The 20,459-nt window shown below is 40.8% G+C and overlaps 1 protein-coding gene across 2 annotated transcripts in view; it reads left to right on the top strand.

Annotated features, from left to right (window-relative positions):
- Nucleotides 1-3,986, top strand: part of CNOT6 (CCR4-NOT transcription complex subunit 6) — a 73,037-nt gene extending 69,051 nt beyond the window's left edge. For both annotated transcript variants that reach the window (XM_070739162.1, XM_070739163.1), the window contains exon 12: nucleotides 37-3,986. In XM_070739162.1, the coding sequence (XP_070595263.1) occupies nucleotides 37-249 (213 nt within the window). In that variant the 3' untranslated portion in view covers nucleotides 250-3,986. The remainder of the gene's footprint in view (nucleotides 1-36) is intronic.
- The last annotated feature ends 16,473 nt before the right edge of the window (nucleotides 3,987-20,459 follow it).

Here is a 20,459-nt window from a genome sequence, read left to right as displayed (position 1 = left end):
GTTTCCTTCTCCTTTCTTTTCCTTTCTTTTTTTTAGGGTATTATTGATTACATCTTCTATTCTAAACCTCAGCTGAATATTCTTGGCATCTTAGGACCTTTGGATCATCATTGGCTAATAGAGAACAATATAAGTGGCTGTCCACACCCGCTCATTCCTTCTGACCACTTTTCACTTTTTGCACAACTGGAGCTGGTGCTGCCTTTCCTGCCCCCGGTAAATGGAATCCATCTGCCTGGCAGGAGGTAGTCAAGTACATTTTAGAGGACAACCTCTATGTAATTTGTAAAATTGTAAAATCTGAATATAGAGGAGTGAGGTATGGCCAACAGGGATCTTTCTTAATGATCTTAATTTTAAATCTAATAATTTGTTAAAGAAATAGTAAAAGCCAGGTGCTATCAGACACAGAATTCTGAGCCCAACATGCTTTATATACTGTTAGACAGGGATCGGTGCATGGGCACCTTTCTTAGATTTGTTACCAATAATCTGTTTGTTTTATCCAATGTATTTCATGCCTTGAAAATAGGGAATTACTATAATGAATTCTCTCTTGCACAGATATCTGTAGCACTACTTTTTGAGGCCAGTAGTTAAAAATCAAAAGACCATTCTTCCATACTTCACTCCCTTCTTTTTCAGACTTGTTCGTTTGTAAAATATAGAATTTGAATTTAGCCTTTATTGATTGTATATGAACAACAGAAAACCTGATTTATGAGATTTTGTACTTTAAAAAAAAATCAGATTTGGAAAATGATTGTATTGTAAACTAAGGCTAAATTTTTATCTGTTTCATGTGTTATAAAGGCCAGCTTGTAAAAGAAGTTGCACCAGATTTTCTCTGCTAATGATTTGCACTGTTAGGGCTTTTAGCCCATATGTACTACTTCATTTTTTTTAAATTGAGAACACCGCTTTTAAATCTGAATTTGGTAAATTCATAGTTAACATGCATCCGTTTCTTTCTTTCTTTAAACGTAAAGTGGCAACTTTCACTTGTTTTTGGAACAGATAAGCTAAGCAGTGTCTGATTAGGCTTTTGTGGATGGATAGCATTCATCAGTGTGATCACTCGAGCATTTTTCCTGTCAGGAGTGGGTTGGGCAGAACATTGTGTACAGCTCTTTAGTTTCTGTGTTGAGTCACCAATTTCCTATCTCCACTGTGCCTGCTTGATTTTGTTCTCAATTAGCACTGCCTGTGCATGCAGAGGGAACCTGGGCATCCTCTTTTATTTTTAAAAAATGTTAACATTTTGTGAAAATTTTATGAAGATACTTTTGTATAAGCTGTGGCATCTATTTTGTTTTCCTTTTGTGAAGCGTTGGAATATCACTTTTATGAACATGCTCAGATGGTGGGTACACAAATTCTAAGCTTCTGATACCTCTGCACTGCTTCTTTCAATGTTATTGCATAATGCTGTTTCTTTCCTAGCCTCACTCCCCCACTAAATACCATCATGTGAATTCCTTTTTCAATTTAACTGTATTCCTCAGTCCCATTCCTTGAAGATTAAGTATGCCGTCTTCTATTTTATGAAGCAGTGTAATTAGAAATGCTTTTTCAGTACAGGTTCCCTAGACAACATTTCAGATCAATCATTAAAGTGACCAAGTCCTTTTCTGTAAAGTGTCAACAAAAATAAAATTGTGTACCCACATAGTGCCATTAGTGTTTGAAAGCCGTGTGTATGTGTGTATTTGTATATAGACACATACACAATCTGTTCTAAAGGGGAATTTTATCGAATCCTTAGTAGGCATACCTTCAATATTACCTTATATAAAGAAAGAACTTGGTCAAACTGCTTTTGTTTCAACTGCAGGCAGAGAAATAAAAGCTCGCTCTTATATTGAGATTCTGAAAATAATGACTTTTTAAAAAATAAAAATGGATCTTAATAATTGAATATTTTATAAAGAGGAAATTATCTGCACTTAGAAGTGCTTAACCATTTTGTTTTGAAGAGAACAATAAATTTGCAATGAATTCATGTTTAAAACATTTTAAAGTTTCAATAGAAAAAGGGGAGATCTTGAATCCTTGTCTAGGACCTGATTTTTTTTCCTTTTGTTGTTGTTGTGGTGGGGTTATTTTGTTTTTTGTTTGTTTGGGTTTTTTTTTTAGTTATTCAAATACCAAACATGTCCAGTTTATAATCAGTACATCGGAATGCTGGTAACAATTGATGTAGTAGATCCAATGAGTAGTGATGTTTTTTTTGTTCTTTTGTTCTTTTTTCGGTTGGGGTTATTTTGTAAAAGTGTGAATAAAAGGTGTTTTACCCATCTTTCCTTAACAATGTGTTGGTAATGTATGTCATGACAATTTTCTCCGACAGTGGAACCAATTTAGCTTGTCATATTTTGCAACTCTTTTGTTTCCTGATCATCTGGATTATTTAGTAGTATGTCCAGAAAGCTTTATATAGAAGGGAAGCACTTATACATTTTATATTTCTTGGAAGGAGTTGATTTTTTTTTTCCATTTAAGTTGGAGCTTGAGTGCACTTGGTAAATCTCAAAGGTTTAAGCTTTACAAATCCATTTTCACCTATAGTTGTTCCATCTTAAATACATATCTGTATGAATTTGTGGTAGCATATTCAGTGCTTAGAAGCCTATTCAGGTACTCTTCTATTCTTGCCTGGGCATATTGCAGTCTCCGAACTGCTCAAATTAATTTTCTATGTTTGGATAAGAAGATGAAGAATGAAATCTCCTCAGAAACAATAGAGCCCCTTTGGCATCAGTGGACCTCTGGTCAAATCCTGCAGCAATGAATTGAAGCTCACTTTGAGGAAATATTCTGCAACTTTACTGAATAACATTAATTGCACCAAGTGTAATACTATTTTTAAATAATTTTATGCATCAAACAAATTTAGATATTTAATAAATAAAATGCAATAAACAATATCTTCACAACATACTAATTTCCAGTAACTTTAACACTTTATTTACTTAAGGTGGCTTTGGATGTTGCCATAATATATGTTTAGTATTTCTTATTAATGTTGTAATCACATATATTAAGTCAAAGGCTTAGAGCATTGCTGGGCATGACATGCCCTGTCCCTGTCTCCTAATTTAAGAAAAGAACTACATATGTCTGTTTGGTTCTGAAATGTGCATACATTCAGTTGTTAACAGAACTTAAAATGGAAAATATAAACATTAGGGATTTTAAAATGTTAAGATCACCAAGAAAAAAATCGAGGATATGTGTGTAATTATTTTGTCCCTGTTTATTTGTGGGTTTAAAACATACAAAGTCTCCATTGTAAAACTAACCATTCAAAATGCAGACTTGCACCCACTTATGTAAATCTCTGATAAAATTATATGAATTTTGCTGTGGCTTAAATATAGAATAGTAGGTTCAGATGTCAAATTCTCACTTCATCCATAGGACAAAGAACTCAAAGACAGAATAATTGCACTACCATTTTTCAACAGAGTTAATCACTGCAAATTTCCAAGTCAAATTTACTGCTTAAGTAGTAAGTCTGTTTTATTTTCTCATCCAGCCTGACACAGTATTTTCATATATGTTAACTCCTGATATACTTTTCAGTTGTGTAAGCTTCTTTAAAATGTAGGTAATCTTTGTATGTTTAAGTAGTGTCTAAATTTTAGATAGTCTCTATTCACAGTACTTCTGTATAACGTGTAATGCACTGGACTAACTCTTGTTTACCATATGTGTAACAAAAAAAAAAACCAGCACATCATCTGCACTAAGCTCAAAGAATGTTGCATTTGTCCATAGGCAGCTCTTCAATATGATAAATGGGAAATTGAATATGGTCTGATGGTAAACAAGGGCTTTTACTGTTCTCTTCAGTGGAACTTTCTTCTTGGTCAAATTTTAACTAGCTAGTATTATATTTATATACAGGGTTGTCTTTTTTTTCTTTACCAATGTATTTTCCTACTCATAGCTGACCAATAAATTCAATATCTGTTTCAAATCTCCTTGAAGTCTAATTTTCATATTTTATCTGTGTATGAATATATCTAATTTTATTAGATTGTTCGGTTGTTTTTACAGTAAGTGTGAATCTTTGTCTTAAGGAATATCTCTGTTTGACCGACCATAATTCTGTTCAATTGGCCAGAGCAAGTGAGACTGAAAATGCGAATAAGTACACTTTGAATTCTTGGATCTGTATCAAAAAAAAAAGTCCTTTCTCCTTGAAGGGAGGAGTCACCAGTCAGGATGGGTTGTACTCGCTCGTCAGAGTCGTGTCCGAGTCAGGAAAGTATAAAAATGCTGGAACCACCCACAGGCCCCAGTTTTTCTGACTCGCCTCTAACAGAGACACACTTGTGGCAGCACAACCATCCTATTTGTGACTCCTATCTCCAATTGGTTAGTATCTTTCAAATTTATAATTATTTTCCCTTAAATTAGGCTTGTAAATTAACAAATTTGGTTCTGAGGGAGCAGTCGGGTGCAGCGGTCCAGTCTCAGTAACCTGATGCCCCCTAGGCCAACAGAAGCTCCCCTAGTGGCCCCTCTGCTTCAACCCTCCCTGAGCCTCAGACCCATCCAGGAGACCTGGTCCAACTCTTCTGATGAAGAATCTGACTCTTCAGACAAGGAAATTCAGGAGGAGGGTCACGCCTCTCAGGAGACGAAGGAACTATCCCAGCTCTAGCCATGTCAGCAGCCTTGTTTCCAGTGGACCTTTTCTCGACCATATTGTTGAAGACTCAAACAGCTGTGGGCCTGACAGCTCCTCCAGCTCAGGCTCAACCTTCAGCTTCGCAGGTGGAGACCCTGTTCCTACCCTATACGGAGGAACAGGATGTTGTTCCGGCTCCTCCCCTCTTTGTAGAAACCATCACAAAGCAATGCCTGAATCCCGCTGCAGGTCCTGCTCCTTCCAGTTTAGAGAAAAAATTCTTTAACATAGCTTTGGAGCTCTCCTCCCTTCTAGAGCCTCCAGCAGTGGACATCCCAGTCCTAGCCTTGCACTCTTCAGAGAACCTTCCAGGACAAGCAGATGAACTTCTAAAGGCAGAAGACCGAAAGATTGACCAAGAAAACTCACCAAGCGTCTTCTTGGGCAATTAAGGGAGCCTCTTCCTCCTCCCTTGCCAGAACCATGCTGATCTACATTAGAGAGCTACAAGAACATATTCCAGCCCCTGACATTTTGGCTCGGCAGACCCTGAACAAACTATTCGCCACCTGCCAATTGCTATTCGACACCACCCTCTACATTTCCAGGTTTGCAGCCAAATCCATAACCTGGCACAAGAAGTGGCAAGTAGATATCAAGCATAAGTGCCGTTTCGCATCAGCAGAGTATAAGGGGAAGAATTTCTTTGGTGACGTCCACAAGCCCTTTCTCAGTGATTCGAAAGACAAGAAGATTTTACCTTTGAGCCAAAAGAAACCCGCCCAACATCCTTCCCCTTACTTTCGCTGAACCTTTCATTAGCCAGACCAATCGTTCTACTATAAGGATCCCACTAAGTCGATTTACAAGGCATTCAACTCTCAAGACAAGGGCTTGAGAGGCAGAGGAACCAAACGACCCTTTTGTGGGTCCACCGGAAACCGTCAGGGCCGAAGAGGTGGGTGGTAAAACCTCTCCTCCTGACCCGTCTTCAGTCACAATTGGCGGCCGCCTGGCCAAATTTGCCTCCCATTGGGACTCTACCTCCTCAGACCCTTGGGTCCTTTATACCGTCAGTCATGGTTTACATTTAGAGTTCATCTCCACTCCTCCTCCCTTCTTTATCTCCTGTTCTGTTTCTAGGAACCCCTCCAAAAGGGCCCTCATGGAACAGGCTATTCAACACCTCCTGGACATTTGGGCCATCCAGCCTGTCCCCTCTGAGTTCCAAGGACAGGGTTTCTACTCCATTTTGTTTATTGTCCCCAAGTCCTCCGGGGGTTGGCGAGCAATCCTAGATTTAAAACACCTTAATCTCTTCTTGAAATACTATAATTCAAGATGCACACCCTTAAGACCATCTTAGCTTGCATCAGGAGAGGTGATTTTATGTCCTCTCTAGACTTGACAGAAGCATACCTCCATATTCCCATAGCTAGGGAACACCGCAGGTTTCTCCGCTTCTCCTATGCGGGCAATCATTTCCAATACCAACCCCTTCCCTTTGGCTTCTCCTCAGCCCCTCATGTTTTCACAAAGGTCTTGTCTGTCTTAGCAGCCCATCTCAGGTCTATCCCCATTCAAGTCCAATTCTATTTAAACGACATTCTTGTGTTAGCCAACTCCTTCAACCAGGCTCAGGCACATCTTCAGACCACGGCTGAGGTCCTCTTGGCCCACGGCTTTTCATTTAACTTTCAAAAGAGCCAACTCACTCACTCCACTTCCATCCTTCATTTGGGCACAATCATTAACTCCTCTGAATGTCTAGTCATTCTTTCCCTTGAGCGGATAAGCAACATTAGGGAGTTGGTCTCTCAGGTCCAGGGCGACCCTTCCCCCCTCTCTTCCCTCTCCTCATTACTAGTGAAGATGGTATCCAGTTTTTCCATAGTTCCCTGGGCTAAACTTCATTCCCAAGACCTCCAGTGGTTTCTCCTCCCCTTCCAAAAGATGGGCCAGGCCCAGCTTGCAAGACGAACCCATCTTCCTCCACAGGTCCGAAGATCCCTTTTGTGGTGGAAATCCGTAGCCATTGAAGAAGGCACCCTGTATTGAGCTTCCCCAGCCATAACGATCACCACAGATGCCAGGCTGTTGGGTTGGGGAGCCCACTGCAACAATCAACAAGCCCAGGACCTTTGGAACACAAATCAGGTTTCCTGTTCAATCAACTGGCTAGAATTACACACAGTCTTTCTAGCCCTCAAGAGTTTCAATCATCTCATAACTGGACAGGATGTTCTCATCAAAACCGACAATATGGCCACCAAGGCCCACATCAACCGGCAAGGGGGCACCTGATCCAGGACCCTTATGTCAGAGGCCAGGAGAATCGACCTCTGGGCGGAGACATTTAGCCTCTCTCCAATCAGAAAACATCTTGGGAATGGACAACATTCAAGCGGACGCACTCAGCAGGACAACAGTGAACCAGGCAGAGTGGAAGATAGACCCGTCAGTCTTCCGCCGGATATCGAACAGGTTCGGCAAACCACTAGTGGATCTGTTTGCCTCCCCACACAACAAACAACTCCCTCACTTCTCCCGCTTTCCCTCCCGGGAGGCGGAAAATTACGATGCTCTCCATTGTCTGTGGCCATGGGAACTGCTCTATGCCTTTTCCCCATTACCAATCCTTCCCCAGGTCATCCACAGAATTCTGGAGGAACAAGCGGGGGTCATCCTGATAGCTCGTTTCTGGCCCAGGCAACCCTGGTTTGCAGACTTAAAGATCTTGTCAGCAGCAGAACCATAGCAACTACCAGTAGACCCACATCTTCTCTCCCAGGGGCCCCTGCTTCATCCAGACCTGGGCTGGCTTTTGAGCGGAGCGTCCTGAGGAGCCAGAATTTTGACAATGACTACATCCACAAAGCATGAAAACCTTCCACCGAGCGCATCTACTCCTCAACGTGGCGGACCTTCTGTTCCTGGTGCATCTCGCAAGGACTCTCTCCTATTCACATCCCTCTTTCCAAGGTCCTCAGATTCCTGAACCAGGGCCTGGACAAGGGACTGTCTCCAAACACCATCCGTTGACAGACTGCGGCTCTCCCCTCTCTTCCATCATTGCTTGGGCCTCACTTGCTCACATCCCCTAAGTATCCATATTCCTCAGGGGTGTCTCCAACGCCCACTCTCCTGTCACCCGTCGCTTCCCCACATGGGATCTCCCTGTTGTTTCCACCAGGATTGAGTAGTCCTCAATCTTGATCCATCCTTTATTCCCAAGATCAACTCGACCTTCCATAGAAGCCAAGACATCATTCTGCCCACCTTCTGTTCCCAGCCATCTCACCCCTGAGAGCAGAGATGGCACACAGTAGACGTGAAAAGAGCACTCTGAATATATCTGAAATGAACACAATCCATCAGATGAACCAAGGTACTGTTTATCTTCTCGCCTCAAAAAATTCGTCTCAGAGCTTCCCCCTCCACCATTGGCCAATGGATTAGGGGGGCTATTGCTAAAACTTATGATGTGGAAGGCATCCAGAGACCCTTGGGCATCACCGCTCACTCCACAAGGAGTGCATCCACCTCAACGGCATGAACCACTCAATGCCCCTTGGAGGAACTATGCAGGGCGGCTACCTGGACTTCCCTCACAACTTTCATTCGTCACTATAGAATCGACGCAAGCGGCCTTTGGCCGGAGGGTCCTTCAATGGGTAGTGGAATAGGTGGGGTAATCCCTCCCTCAGGACAATAACTTTGACAGGTCCCATCCTGACTGGCGACTCCTCCCTCCAAGGAGAATGAGCGTTGACTCACCTGATATGCTCTTTCTCTTGGTTGAGGAGTCACCAATCAGGTCCCTCCCCCTTTTTCTGTTCTCTATCTCATCTTCCTCTTGTCTCTACTTGCTTACTTCCCCACTCAGTTCTGGGGGTTATAGTTTCTGTATATAGTTCAGAGTTACCTCGTTTAGACCGTTTTAGGAGTCCAGGTTGTGCTGCCATTCCGAGTCAATGTTTTCAATTTCATCATCAAAACTGGGGCCTGTGGGCGGTTCCAGCATTTTAATACTTTCCTGACTCGATCACGCCTCTGACGAGCGAGTATAACTCATCCTGACTGGCGACTCCAACCAAGAGAAAGAGTGTATCAGGTGAGTCAACACTCATTTTATTTTGTTTGAGTTTTTTGCCTTTCATTTTTGCCATTTAAACAGGGAATTACATTTTTTAATATCTATGGGGTGATGGGAAACCTATGGCATGCATGCCACAGGTGGCACGCAAAGACCTCACTACTGGCATGCCAGCCAGGCCCCACTGCACATGTGCATGCTTCCCGCTGACTAGTTGGTCTTCGGATCTCTGCCGCGCATGCACGGGGGTGGGGCATTTCCACGTGCTACACTGGCAAGCAGTTGGGGAAATTGCAGAAGACAACGATTGGGGGGGAATCCAGGGGGAAACTAGCACATGCTGGGGAAAGCAATTGGGGAGATTGGAGAAGGTATAGGAAAAAGGAAGCCAGAGGAAACCAGCGTACGCTGGAAAGAGAAATTGTGGAGATCGCGGATCATCCCTCACTTGTTTTGGTGCTAGAAGCCTCCCTGAAGCCTTCTGGGTCTTCTAGCACCAAAACAGGTGTTGGGGAGGGTTGCCTGTACATGTGCAGGGGCGGGGGGAGCACAGGGGTTGCCTATGCATGCATGGGGGTGGGGCCTGTGGGGGACACGTGCTGTTGCGCGCATGCACACTTTTTTGGAACCCAAGGAAAGAAAGCTTAGCTATCACTGATCTATGGTAAATTTAAAAAGGAGCACTGCATAAAAGGAGTATAAATGTTGACCTGATTATTAGACTACAAATAAAATGGCATATATTTTTCAAGAACAGGAACAGTGAAATATTGTCAGAGCTGTCATTCAGTCTGAGGAATAAGTTTCTTTCAAGGGTCTTGCAAGATCTAGAATTTACATTTCTAAGAACTTCAGGCTTTGGAATCATGTCTGATCCTACAGGATTGTTACCTCTGCTGTTGATAAACAACTGTCAATCATGGTACCAAACTTGTATGAATGAATTTTGTCTTCTCAGCCTCTCTTCTGAACATGGTCACTAGTAAAGGAGCAAATTGGAGACATTAATCATGAGAATGAACTCACCACTCTTCCTACATGTTTGACCAACGGTCTCCAACCTTTCCACCTTTGTGCACTGGCGGGGATAGGGTAGAGCAGCTCCACTTGTTCCACTTGCACAAGTGCAGCTGTGTGCATGAGCTTGCTCGTCCACGTCTTGCACAGCCCAGGTTTAGGACCCCTATGTTAGACCATTGCAAGCCCTATATTGTGTGGTACTTGTACATCTAATCCTGGGTAAATATAGATGGCCTTTTTCTGTAACCGGTTTTAATGTTCTTTTTTCTCCCTCTAGTTGGTAGATTTCATAAGATCATATCCTAAGAAACACAGTTCTTATGGGTATAAAAGGTTATAAGACCAGAGCCAGTTTGGTCTAATGCAGTGATGGCGAACCTATGGCACAGGTGCCACAAGTAAAACGCGGAGCCATATCTGCTGGCACGTGAGCCATTGCCCTAGCTCAGCTCCAGCGTGCACGTGTGTGCCGGCCAGCTGATTTTTGGCTCGCACAGAGGCTCTGGGAAGGCGTTTTTGGGTCATCTCTTTTTACAGTCTCCCTTGTGTGTATGATATCTTGACACATGTTTTGCTCTCCCCAATTCCCAAATTTGAGGGTCATACGGATAAATTACATATTCACTTTTAAACCATGTTAAATTTTCACTCATATGCTGGCTCTATTAAAAAGTGCTGTTGCTAACATGTTGCAAGCTGCCCTGAGTATAAGGAGAAGGGAGGCATAAAAACAATAGAATAGAATAAAATAAATAAATAATATTCCAAGTTGTATTCCAAGTTGCCAAATACCTTTACTGAGCCATACTGCTGTGTAAAACTCTTGACTTAGATGTGTTGTTCTATTGTTTCATGATCCTTTGGTAGTGGGTTTGACGTGATTCTGAAGTCTATTACACTATTGCAGTAAACAGGGTGTGTGTGGAGGGAAATACTCCTAAATGTTCAGATACAAAACAATTAAACGTAAGTCAATAAAATATTAAGGAGATTAAAAACTCCTCTAAAATAGAATAACAGAATGCTTATAAATATGTGCCTGTCTTTTTCAAGAAATAACAGGAACAGTTTCAGTTCACAGAGGCTGAGGCAGGAACTCTGAGGCTGAGTGAGAGAAGGAAGGTACTGTAAAAGCCATTTTCTATTTCTTTTGCTTGAATTCAAAGGGGCTGGTGAGAAAGTAGTAGCTGTTAAAGCCATTTTAACTAGTATTGTAAAAGCCATTTTCTATTTCTTTTGCTTGAATTCAAAGGGGCTGGTGAGAAACTAGTAGCTGTTAAAGCCATTTTAACTAGTATTGTAAAAGCCATTTTCTATTTCTTTTGCTTGAATTCAAAGGGGCTGGTGAGAAACTAGTAGCTGTTAAAGCCATTTTAACTAGTATTGTAAAAGCCATTTTCTATTTCTTTTGCTTGAATTCAAAGGGGCTGGGGAAAAGGGGAAGTGGAAAGGACCATTTTCATTTGCAGTTTGAATTCAAACAGACCATTCACAGAGCCAGGGGGAGGAACTTCTGACTGGGAAGTAGAATAAAAGAGAGGACAGGCCATTTCCCATTCAGTTTCAGTTCACAGAGGCTGTAAACCAAAAATAGCAATAATACATTCAGGAGTAGTGCACTTGAGACTGTGATTCTATTTTACTTCAAAATTACTGGCTTAGTTCAGTGTTATACTTGTTTTACAGCTGTGTAAAATTTTAAAAATTACAGGGGTTGTTGATTTTCTTGGTAAATACCGTATTTTCCGGCGTATAAGACGACTGGGTGTATAAGACGACCCCCTAACTTTTCCAGTTAAAATATAGAATTTGAGATATACTCGCCGTATAAGACTACCCCCGGCGGGGAGAGCGAAGGTGGCAGCGGGAGTAGCGGAGGCGAGGCGGAGAAGAAAGAAGCGGCGGAAAAGTATAGTGTCTGAGCGGCAGTCCCCTTGGGACTGGGCGGCATAGGAGTATAAATAAACAAATAAACAAATAAATAAATAAATGAATAAAATCTCTACTTTTTTATTAAAATAAATTAATAATAAAACAAAACCAAACTCTATTACTATTAAAACTAAAACAACCAGCAAATCCAAAAACATAACTATTAATAAAAACAGGTGAGGGCTGGGGGTTTTTTTCTCTGTTATTATTTAAGTGCTTTTACCATATGCTTTAAATCAAGAGTCACTTCTCTCTCTGTTTCTCTCTCTTTCCTGTCATTCTCTGCCTCAATCATTTTCTCATTTCTCTTCCCCCCTTTTTTCTATTATTTCTCTCTCCCTCTCTCTTCCTTCCACTCCTTTCTCTCTGTTGCTTTCTTCCTCACTCTCTCTTCCTCTCTCCTCTCACTCTTTCTTTCTTTCCCTCTCTCACTCTCTCTTCCTTCCTGTCTTCTCTCTTTCTTTCTCTCTCCCTTTCTTTCCTTCTCTCTTCCTTCCACTTTTTTCTCTTTCTCTTTTCCTTCCTTCCCCTCCCTCTCTCCCTTTATATTTATCTCTTCATTCCTTCCTCTCTTCCTCCCTTTCTCTTTCCCTCTCATTCATTTTTCTCTCCCTTCCCTCCCTCCCTCCCTCCCTCATTCTTTCCTCTCCTCTATCCCTCCCTCTCTTTCCTTTCTCTCCACGTCTCCGGCTTTGCTGACATGCACAAGGCTCAAGCCAGCTGCCCGGAAAAGCCATGAAGGTCCTCCTGCCCCCCACCCCCAGCAGAAAACACAACGGAGGTCTTCCGGTACCAGCTTGAGCCTCGCGTTGCTCCACCCCGCTTCGCCTGTCATCCTGGGCCTCCATTGTGTTTTCGGGGGGAAGCGGCGGGAAAGCCCTGTGCTGGCCAGGAAAGCCGGGTTTGCTTTCCGTGAAAGCAGCACGCCTTTTAAACACGCTGCTTTCTTGCAACATTTTCCTGGGTGGGTGGGGGAGGAGGCCACTCCCCTCCCCCCCCCAGGAAAGAGGTCCAGGAAAGCAGCGTGTTTAAAAGGCACGCTGCTTTCACGGAAAGCAAACCCGGCTTTCCTGGCCAGCACAGGGTTTTCCCGCCGCTCCCCCCCCCCCCCGAAAACACAACGGAGGATTACAGGCATGACGAAGCAGGGTGGAGCAATGCGAGGCTTAAGCAGGCAGCTTCGGCGCGTTTCTTTCGGCGGAAGAGGAGGCGAGGGAGCGGATCGGGTGGGGGCAGCGCCTTCTACTGTCGGCGCCTACCCGCCCCCGCCCCCCCATGGGCTGGCAGGGGGATGGGGACTGCGCGCCCATGGAAAAGGGCGCGCGGGGCGGTATTTTGGTCTGCGTGGGCGCAGCCTACGGGGAACGGTGCTGTGGAATCAGTATCCGGCGTATAAGACGACCCCCCACTTTGGGAAAGATTTTCAGGGGTTAAAAAGTCGTCTTATACGCCGGAAAATACGGTACTTGTTTTTCAATAAATTGTTAAGATGTCTGGCTTGGTGCAGTGTAACACTTGTTTGGCTGTTGTGTTCCGTAGTACCTTGCGGAACTTGAGGTGCTGCCGTCTTTGCATAAAGACGTCTAGTTTATATGGTGAGATTTCTAGGTTGCAGTCCCTAGTTTTTACCCTGCAGTCAGAAGTGGAAAGATTGTCCCAGCCACGTGCTGTAATGCAGCAATGTGTGCAGCCTCCACTTCCTCAGCGCCCCTCGAGGAGAAGGGCTGTGTGGACAACTGTTGGTTCAGGAAAATTATGTGCAATGGAGCACAGACACAGCAATTTTGGTCTCTCTTTATCTAATTTCTATAATGTTCTTGCAGATTTAAATAGTGAGGTTGCTGCGGACATTAGCGAGCCCCCCCAAGGTAGAGGATGAGGGGATGTTCCAAAGGCAAGTTGTTGTAAGAGAGGAGCATAGTGTTACCAAACGATCAGGAGCAGTTAGTGGAAATAAAAAGAGGATGCATTTTCTTGTGGGTGACTCGACTGTTAGAGGTGTTGATTTGGGATAGAGTAAGGATATGGTGAGGCTGATAAAGTGTCTCCCAGGGACCACTGCCAGCAGGGACAGGAGGCGGATTACAAATATTGTGAAGGCTGTAAGTAAAGATAATAACGTTGATGTGGTGGTGCATCTTGGCACAGTGATTTGTCCCAGAGAAATGTTAATCGAGTAAAAAGAGATTGCCAATTTCTTAGTGGGCAGAATAACAGATTCAGTGACTTTTTCAGAGGTGTTGCTGGTTTGTGGTCAGGAGGATAAAACAACTTGTATTGCAGAGTTTAATGAGTGGTTAAGGCAGTGGTGTAAAGCTGAAGGTTTTGGATATGTTAGTCATGATGTTAGTAGGTGGTCTAATAGGGAGTTGTTTAAGATGGATGGTTTGCATCCATCATACAGAGGTACCTAAGTGCTTGGTGAGGAGTTCAGAACTTTTTTGGATAAGCATTTAAACTAGGTAAAGGGGACAGAGATGTAATCAATGTGGATGATTTCTGTTCCCGGATGAGGATAAATCAGTTTGTTGAAATTTATGAAAAGGGAGCTGTAAATTAAATAGATGTAGTTGTTGATGATAAGGGGCAAACTAATAATGATAATAATGTTCTTAGGGTAATGTGCACGAATGCTCAAAGCTTGAGCAACAAGCTCTGTGAATTAATGGCCATAATATCTAGAGATAATTTGGATCTAGTTGCCATAACTGAGACATGGTTTAAGGATTCCAATGAATGGGAAATATCCATACCCAGAATATACATTGTATAGGAAGGATAGAGTAGAGAGAACTATTTATGTTAAGAGTAGAGAGTAGCCATTTATGTTAAGGAAAGTCTAAAAGCAACACTAATTCAAAATACCTGTAAAGATCTGGAGACTCTGGGTTTGCATGCAAACTAAAGAGGGTTCTGTCATTAGAATTGGGGTGATCTATAGGCCTCCAGGATAATCTGAGGAATATGATAACAAGATGGTGGATGAAATTACCCAGATGGCAGTAAAGGGAGATATTGTGGTTATGGGTGATTTCAACATGCCTGATGTTGACTGGAATATCCCCAGTGCCCTTACATGCAAAAGTAAGAATATAGTAGAGGCCTTTACAGGAGCAGCTTTGGCACAGTTGGTTAAGACACTGACTAGAGGGGAGAATATTCTAGATTTAGTTTTTTACGAATGGGAATTGGGTTTCAGAGGTTAAGGTGGGAGAAAATTTAGGTTGCAGTGACCACCTAGGATTGAGGACTACATAAGTCATAGACTCTGGCCTGTCGCTTATTCCCCATTACAATAAATGGGACCATCTACTGATGAAGAAGGAAAACCAATCTGGCAAAGATTTTTTTTATTTTTTTCTCTCCAATCACAGTACAATAAAAATTATAACAACAATGTCAAATTGTTTTACAATAAATCAATTTCAGGAAGTTATAGAATACAATGCTACCACCTTCACTTTTGACATCTGAATAAAAATAGCTGCCCAATTTTTTTAATGCTATAGAAATATACTATTAGCTAAGACCCCATTTAAGTTGTTCCAAATTCTAGTATCTCAGATTGAATAGACGTTTCAAATCTCTCCTAATCCCTTCCATATCAATTTTCAAATATAATCAATACCCTTTACAAATAGTTAATGCCTATTAATAAAATACCCTTAAAAAAAATTTGAAAAAATTCTTACATTAGTGTAGTCAAAGGGGAAAAAATAAACCCAATAATATCACCAAATATTGCCTAATTAATCCAATTACCAACCTACCAATCTAGTCAATCTCCTTAAAGGTGATCCATTATTACATTATGGTTAAACTACCTAGGGAAGTGTGCAATCCCCATCCAGGTCCTGGCAGATCATCCAGACAGCTATTTCATTCATAATCTGCCAAGAGTCTATGGAACTCAGTCATAATCCGAGTCCTAGGAGAAAGGTGACATAGAAATCTAATCAAATGAATGAATGAATAAATAAATGAATAAATAAATAAATAATATTATCTGTTCCTAGGAATACATTACTTAAAAATCAAAGCAAATCACAGCACATTTAACTCACAAACAAATTCAATTTGGGCCAACTTTAGGTTTCAACATTCAGAAAATGCTTTGTACATTACAGATTTCAATCCCAGATGGGATGAAATAACATTTCAACAGTTCTATTATTAGAAAACAAATCTATTAGGGGCAGAATTCAATTTACAAATCCAGAGTTTTTCCTTCACCTGAATGTAGAAGTATACATTTGAATTATTTGAAGGACCATTCCTCTTCAGTTACATCTATTATCTCATCAGATCTGGTAAGAGGAGCATAGGGCTGTGTCCCATCAGCCGGAGAATGTCTGCTCAAACATCCATCAAGTGGGACATCTTCCCCCTGGACATCTGATGGGCCACTCACCCTCCTGGCTTTTTTGCAGGACCCTGAAGAAACAAGACAACAGGAGTGTGATTATGCTAGTGCAGTGGCTGCACTGAATTTGATGAATGGGAATATCAGCTGTGCGTTTTGTGTATCTTACAATGCTTTTTTAAAATAGGCTTTTATATTGTTCCTTGTTTTTAAATTGTATTGAGTGCTTTTTGTATTGGTTTAATTGTTCATAACAGCAGCAGCATTATTATAAAGAGACTGCTTCACTTCCTAATTAACAACTGGGCTAGGTTTCGCAGCATTAAGTATCTGCATGTTAACAGTTATGAAAATGCTTGGCAGTTTTAAAATATGCATATTTATTTTCTTCAATTTGAAATATCATGCCTCCGAGATTTGTGTCAGAACAATCACATCAATCCACTAGCAACTTGATAAAAATATCATTCTTACTTAGCCAAGCTTTGATCTAAAAATGGAGCCCAAATCTTTAAAATAGTTAGCAAAACCTCATATTTTTTCACATCAAGAAAATCAAAATGTATTAAATCGTCTTATCAATAGAAAGATAAGCGAATATGAACATTTTATTTCTACTTTTTAAAGTCACTGAGGAATGCAGATTAAGGTACTTGATAAAGATTAGCAATATTTTTCCATCATATTAAATCATATTTTCCATCATATTAAAATGTGATCCATCATAAAGGTGGTGGAAGTCATTTATTAGCTGCCTTTTATCATTATTTTTTGTATTTTTGGACTCTAATTTTTATAATCTTGCTATAAAACCAATAGCAAGAGGGAACCATCATTTAATTTCTGATGCAACTGTGATATTACTATCATTTATAGAGCTATCTGCGATGCAAACATTTTCACAAACTGAATCTTCCTGAAACTCTTATTAATCCTTAAAACCCACCTCTGCCGTCAGGCATAGAGGAATTGAGACATCTTCCCCGGGCCTATACAGTTTGTGCTTGGTATGTTTGTGTGTATATTTGCTTTTAATAAGGGGTTTTTAGTGTTTTTTAAATTATTAGATTTGTTGTACATTGTTTTATTGTTGCCATGAGCCGCCCAAATCTGCAGAGAGGGGCAGCATACAAATCTAATAAATAATAATAATAATAATAATAATAATAATAATAATAATAATAATAATAATAATCCCTCTTATTAATTACTGAACCAAAATTGACAAGTGGAAATGTTTTAGAATCTCTCTATGCGTGAATAACACAATATTGTGTATGGAGATAAAAAATTGCTTAAGATATTGACATCTAAGGTAGTGATTTGTCTGCGAGACTCAATTTGTTCATATTTTATATTTCTACATGTTTTCTAAAAATCGTATTAGGAATTTGGATTTTATATAACATGCAATTCATGCAATGAATTATGCAATTCATAATTAATAAAATAAAAGTTTGTGTTATTAATATTGAGTTGTTTATAAAAATAAAAGTGGGATACAAATAAAATTTATTAATGAACAAATAAAATATATTAATAAAGACATAAAGATGTCTTATTAAGTTGAAAGCATAAGATTCAGTATTATATTTAGTTGTCTCCCTTTAGATATCAACAGATATCATATGAAGTTCTGATCAGCGGTAAAAGTATGCACACCTTCAGAAAAACAGAAAGAGGCACATTTTTTTCACCAAAATAAATGTACATTTCTTATAGCCTTGTGCAAAATCTACCATTACCACAAGGTGGCAGAATTGATGTGTATATGCATAATGGGAGGATATCTAAAACCATTTTTAACTAAAGGAAAATAGCAGAGATCAGCAAACCGCGGCTCGAGAGCCAAATGTGGCTCCTTGGTTGCTTGAGTTGCTCTTCCACAGAAGCTGAGTTTCCGGCACTGCTTATGTGTTGCTATTTAAATTTGCCAGCCCCTGATTTAAGCGAATACAAGCAAAAGAAGAAAGTATTTATAGAACTGTTCTGTAGGGCATACTAGATTAGGTAGTAAAGTGTGTGTGTGTGGGGGGGGGGGATGAAGTTCCCTTTTATTTTATTTGTCAGAGGGTTACAAAGGGATCATATGCCCCCTGGACACTGCAAATGTCATAAATATGAGTTAGTTGCTAAGCATCTGAATTTTGTTCACGTGGGGATGCTGCAACAGACTTGTGTGAAAAACAGTCATAAATCACTTTTTTTCAGTGCTGTTGTAACTGAATGGTCACTAAATGAACTTTTATAAGTTATATTGTAAAGGAGGGACTGGTTTATATAAAGTGTTGGAAGAGGTGTGAGAGGGAGGGGGAAAGTGACAGATACAGAAAGGGGAGAGAGGGAGAGGGTTGGAGGTACAGAGGGGGAGAAAGGGGGAAAAGAAAAGGAGAGGGAGAAAGATGCAGACGGGGAGAGAGACACATAAAAAGAGGGGGGAGATAGGGAGAGAGATATATAGAGACGGGAGAGAGACAGAAAAGGAGAGAGAGAGAAGGTTTTTGTGGTTCCCAATTTTCTGTCTTAATGACTGGCTGGGTAGGTGTGGCTGGGGGGGTGTCACGTGACTGGGTAGGAGTGAGTGATGTCAAATTGGCCACACCCACCCAGGTTTTGTGACTCCCGGTATTTTTTTCTATGGGAAACAGGCAGTGAAGGGCTACTAAATTTTCTACTACCACACTGTGGGCGTGGCTTCTGCACGATGCCCTGCATTTTCTTTCAACATCTTTCAGTGCAAATTGGGTGCTCTGGTGTGGAGCTCCATTTTTGCTACCCCCCTGTGTTCCCCCCCATCCGGGCAGCAGTCCACCCCTGGAAACGGGTCAATTGGCTCTTTGAGTGTTTAAGTTTGTCGACTTGGTCTAAAACATTGGGCTAATAAATAGCGTCATCCCTGCCAAATGCGTGCCTTGTAATCCATCATCAGAAACATGAATATTTATTAGCTGTCCCAGAATAAAGTTTGTACCAGGAAATTGTTCAGTTGCAAAGGAAATTGTGCTATCATTCAGAGATACATTGTGGACATGTAGAGAAGAGAGTGCATCTTCCCAAAGAAAGACAGATTTAATCAACCTCTTTGAAGTAAACGATTCTATTGTAGGGTGAAATATCTGAAGCCACAAATGCCATGTCTATTAGGAAGAGACAGAAGGTGTTCAACAACCAGGGCTCCTATTCGCACTTTCCCTTCAAACACTCCATTTAAAAAATAACAGGAAAAGGAAAGGGAAAGTGGGAGTATGTAATGGATGGTAACAATCTTATCGGGGGTGTCTATTTCACTGTGAATCATAGCTGTTTTAACAGGGATGCTGGGGGAATTTCCCATTTAGTGGCAAATGAGAACAAGACAAAATTGAAACACCTTTTCATGCATCCTAATTCCCCAAATGTTGAATCATTCCCCCCCCCCCCTGAAATTTGACAGGTTATTGGCATAACAAACTCTCTATCATTTTATATGCTATTTTGATTTTAAAAAAACTTACACAGGAATCCCTTTCATTTGAATTTTAACCTCCTTTGCACCCAAATCTCTGTGGGAATCCATCTGAAATCTGTATGACTTCAGCTTCTGAGGGCATTGTGCTTGCAAGTATTTCCCAACTTTGTGATAATGAGAACTTTATAGCCATTTCTTCTTCTCCATCTTAATTAAATGGGAAGACATACCAAGCCCCACTGTTTTCAAGATATCTCTTGTGCTCTGGTGAGAGTGAGTGTAGGTACTCCTGCATATATCTGCATATATATATATCGTTGTTAGCTGCCCCGAGTCTGCAGAGAGGGGCGGCATACAAATCCAATAAATAAATAGATATATCTGGGAGATGGCGGAATGTGAGGAATCCTATGTTAATTTGCAAAATAAACCTTAAATCAGAGATTCTACCTTGCATAAAATAGGGAGTATATCTTTTAGGTAAACTGAGTTTTGTTTGTGGTTTTTTTTATCACACCTTGCCCAAACAGGTTAATTTGTGATTGTCCTTCAGGCTAGTTGGGAATACTGCAGCTGGCAGAGGTGTGACTAGGTCTACTCTAGGGTCTTCTAAATTAAAAAAAAATTGAAAGCTTTAATGGGTGCTAGAGGTGTAAATAATATTGGCACCAGAGTTTAAACAATTTTGTTACTTCAGTGAAAGTGAATTTGGTTGATGGAAAAATTATCTCGTCTATACTATAATTTTTTAATGTTATTAGTAAGTAATACTCTGTGAAATGTGAAACAGGAATAAAATGCTAGAAGATAGATTCCTGCAATAAATGAGGATGAAAGCAAAATAATACATAGAAAGTGCACATAGAGAAAAAGGTAGCTGCAAAAGAATATAGTCAAATGAAAGCAAGAAATGGTTAAAAAGAACAGAGAAAATATAGAGCAATTCTGATGGGGGGGGATG

The sequence above is a fragment of the Erythrolamprus reginae genome, chromosome 2 (genome assembly GCF_031021105.1).
Source record: "Erythrolamprus reginae isolate rEryReg1 chromosome 2, rEryReg1.hap1, whole genome shotgun sequence".
Taxonomy (NCBI): domain Eukaryota; kingdom Metazoa; phylum Chordata; class Lepidosauria; order Squamata; family Dipsadidae; genus Erythrolamprus; species Erythrolamprus reginae.
The sequence above is the reverse complement of the archived record's forward strand: the minus strand, read 5'-3'. Positions and strand labels throughout refer to the sequence as shown.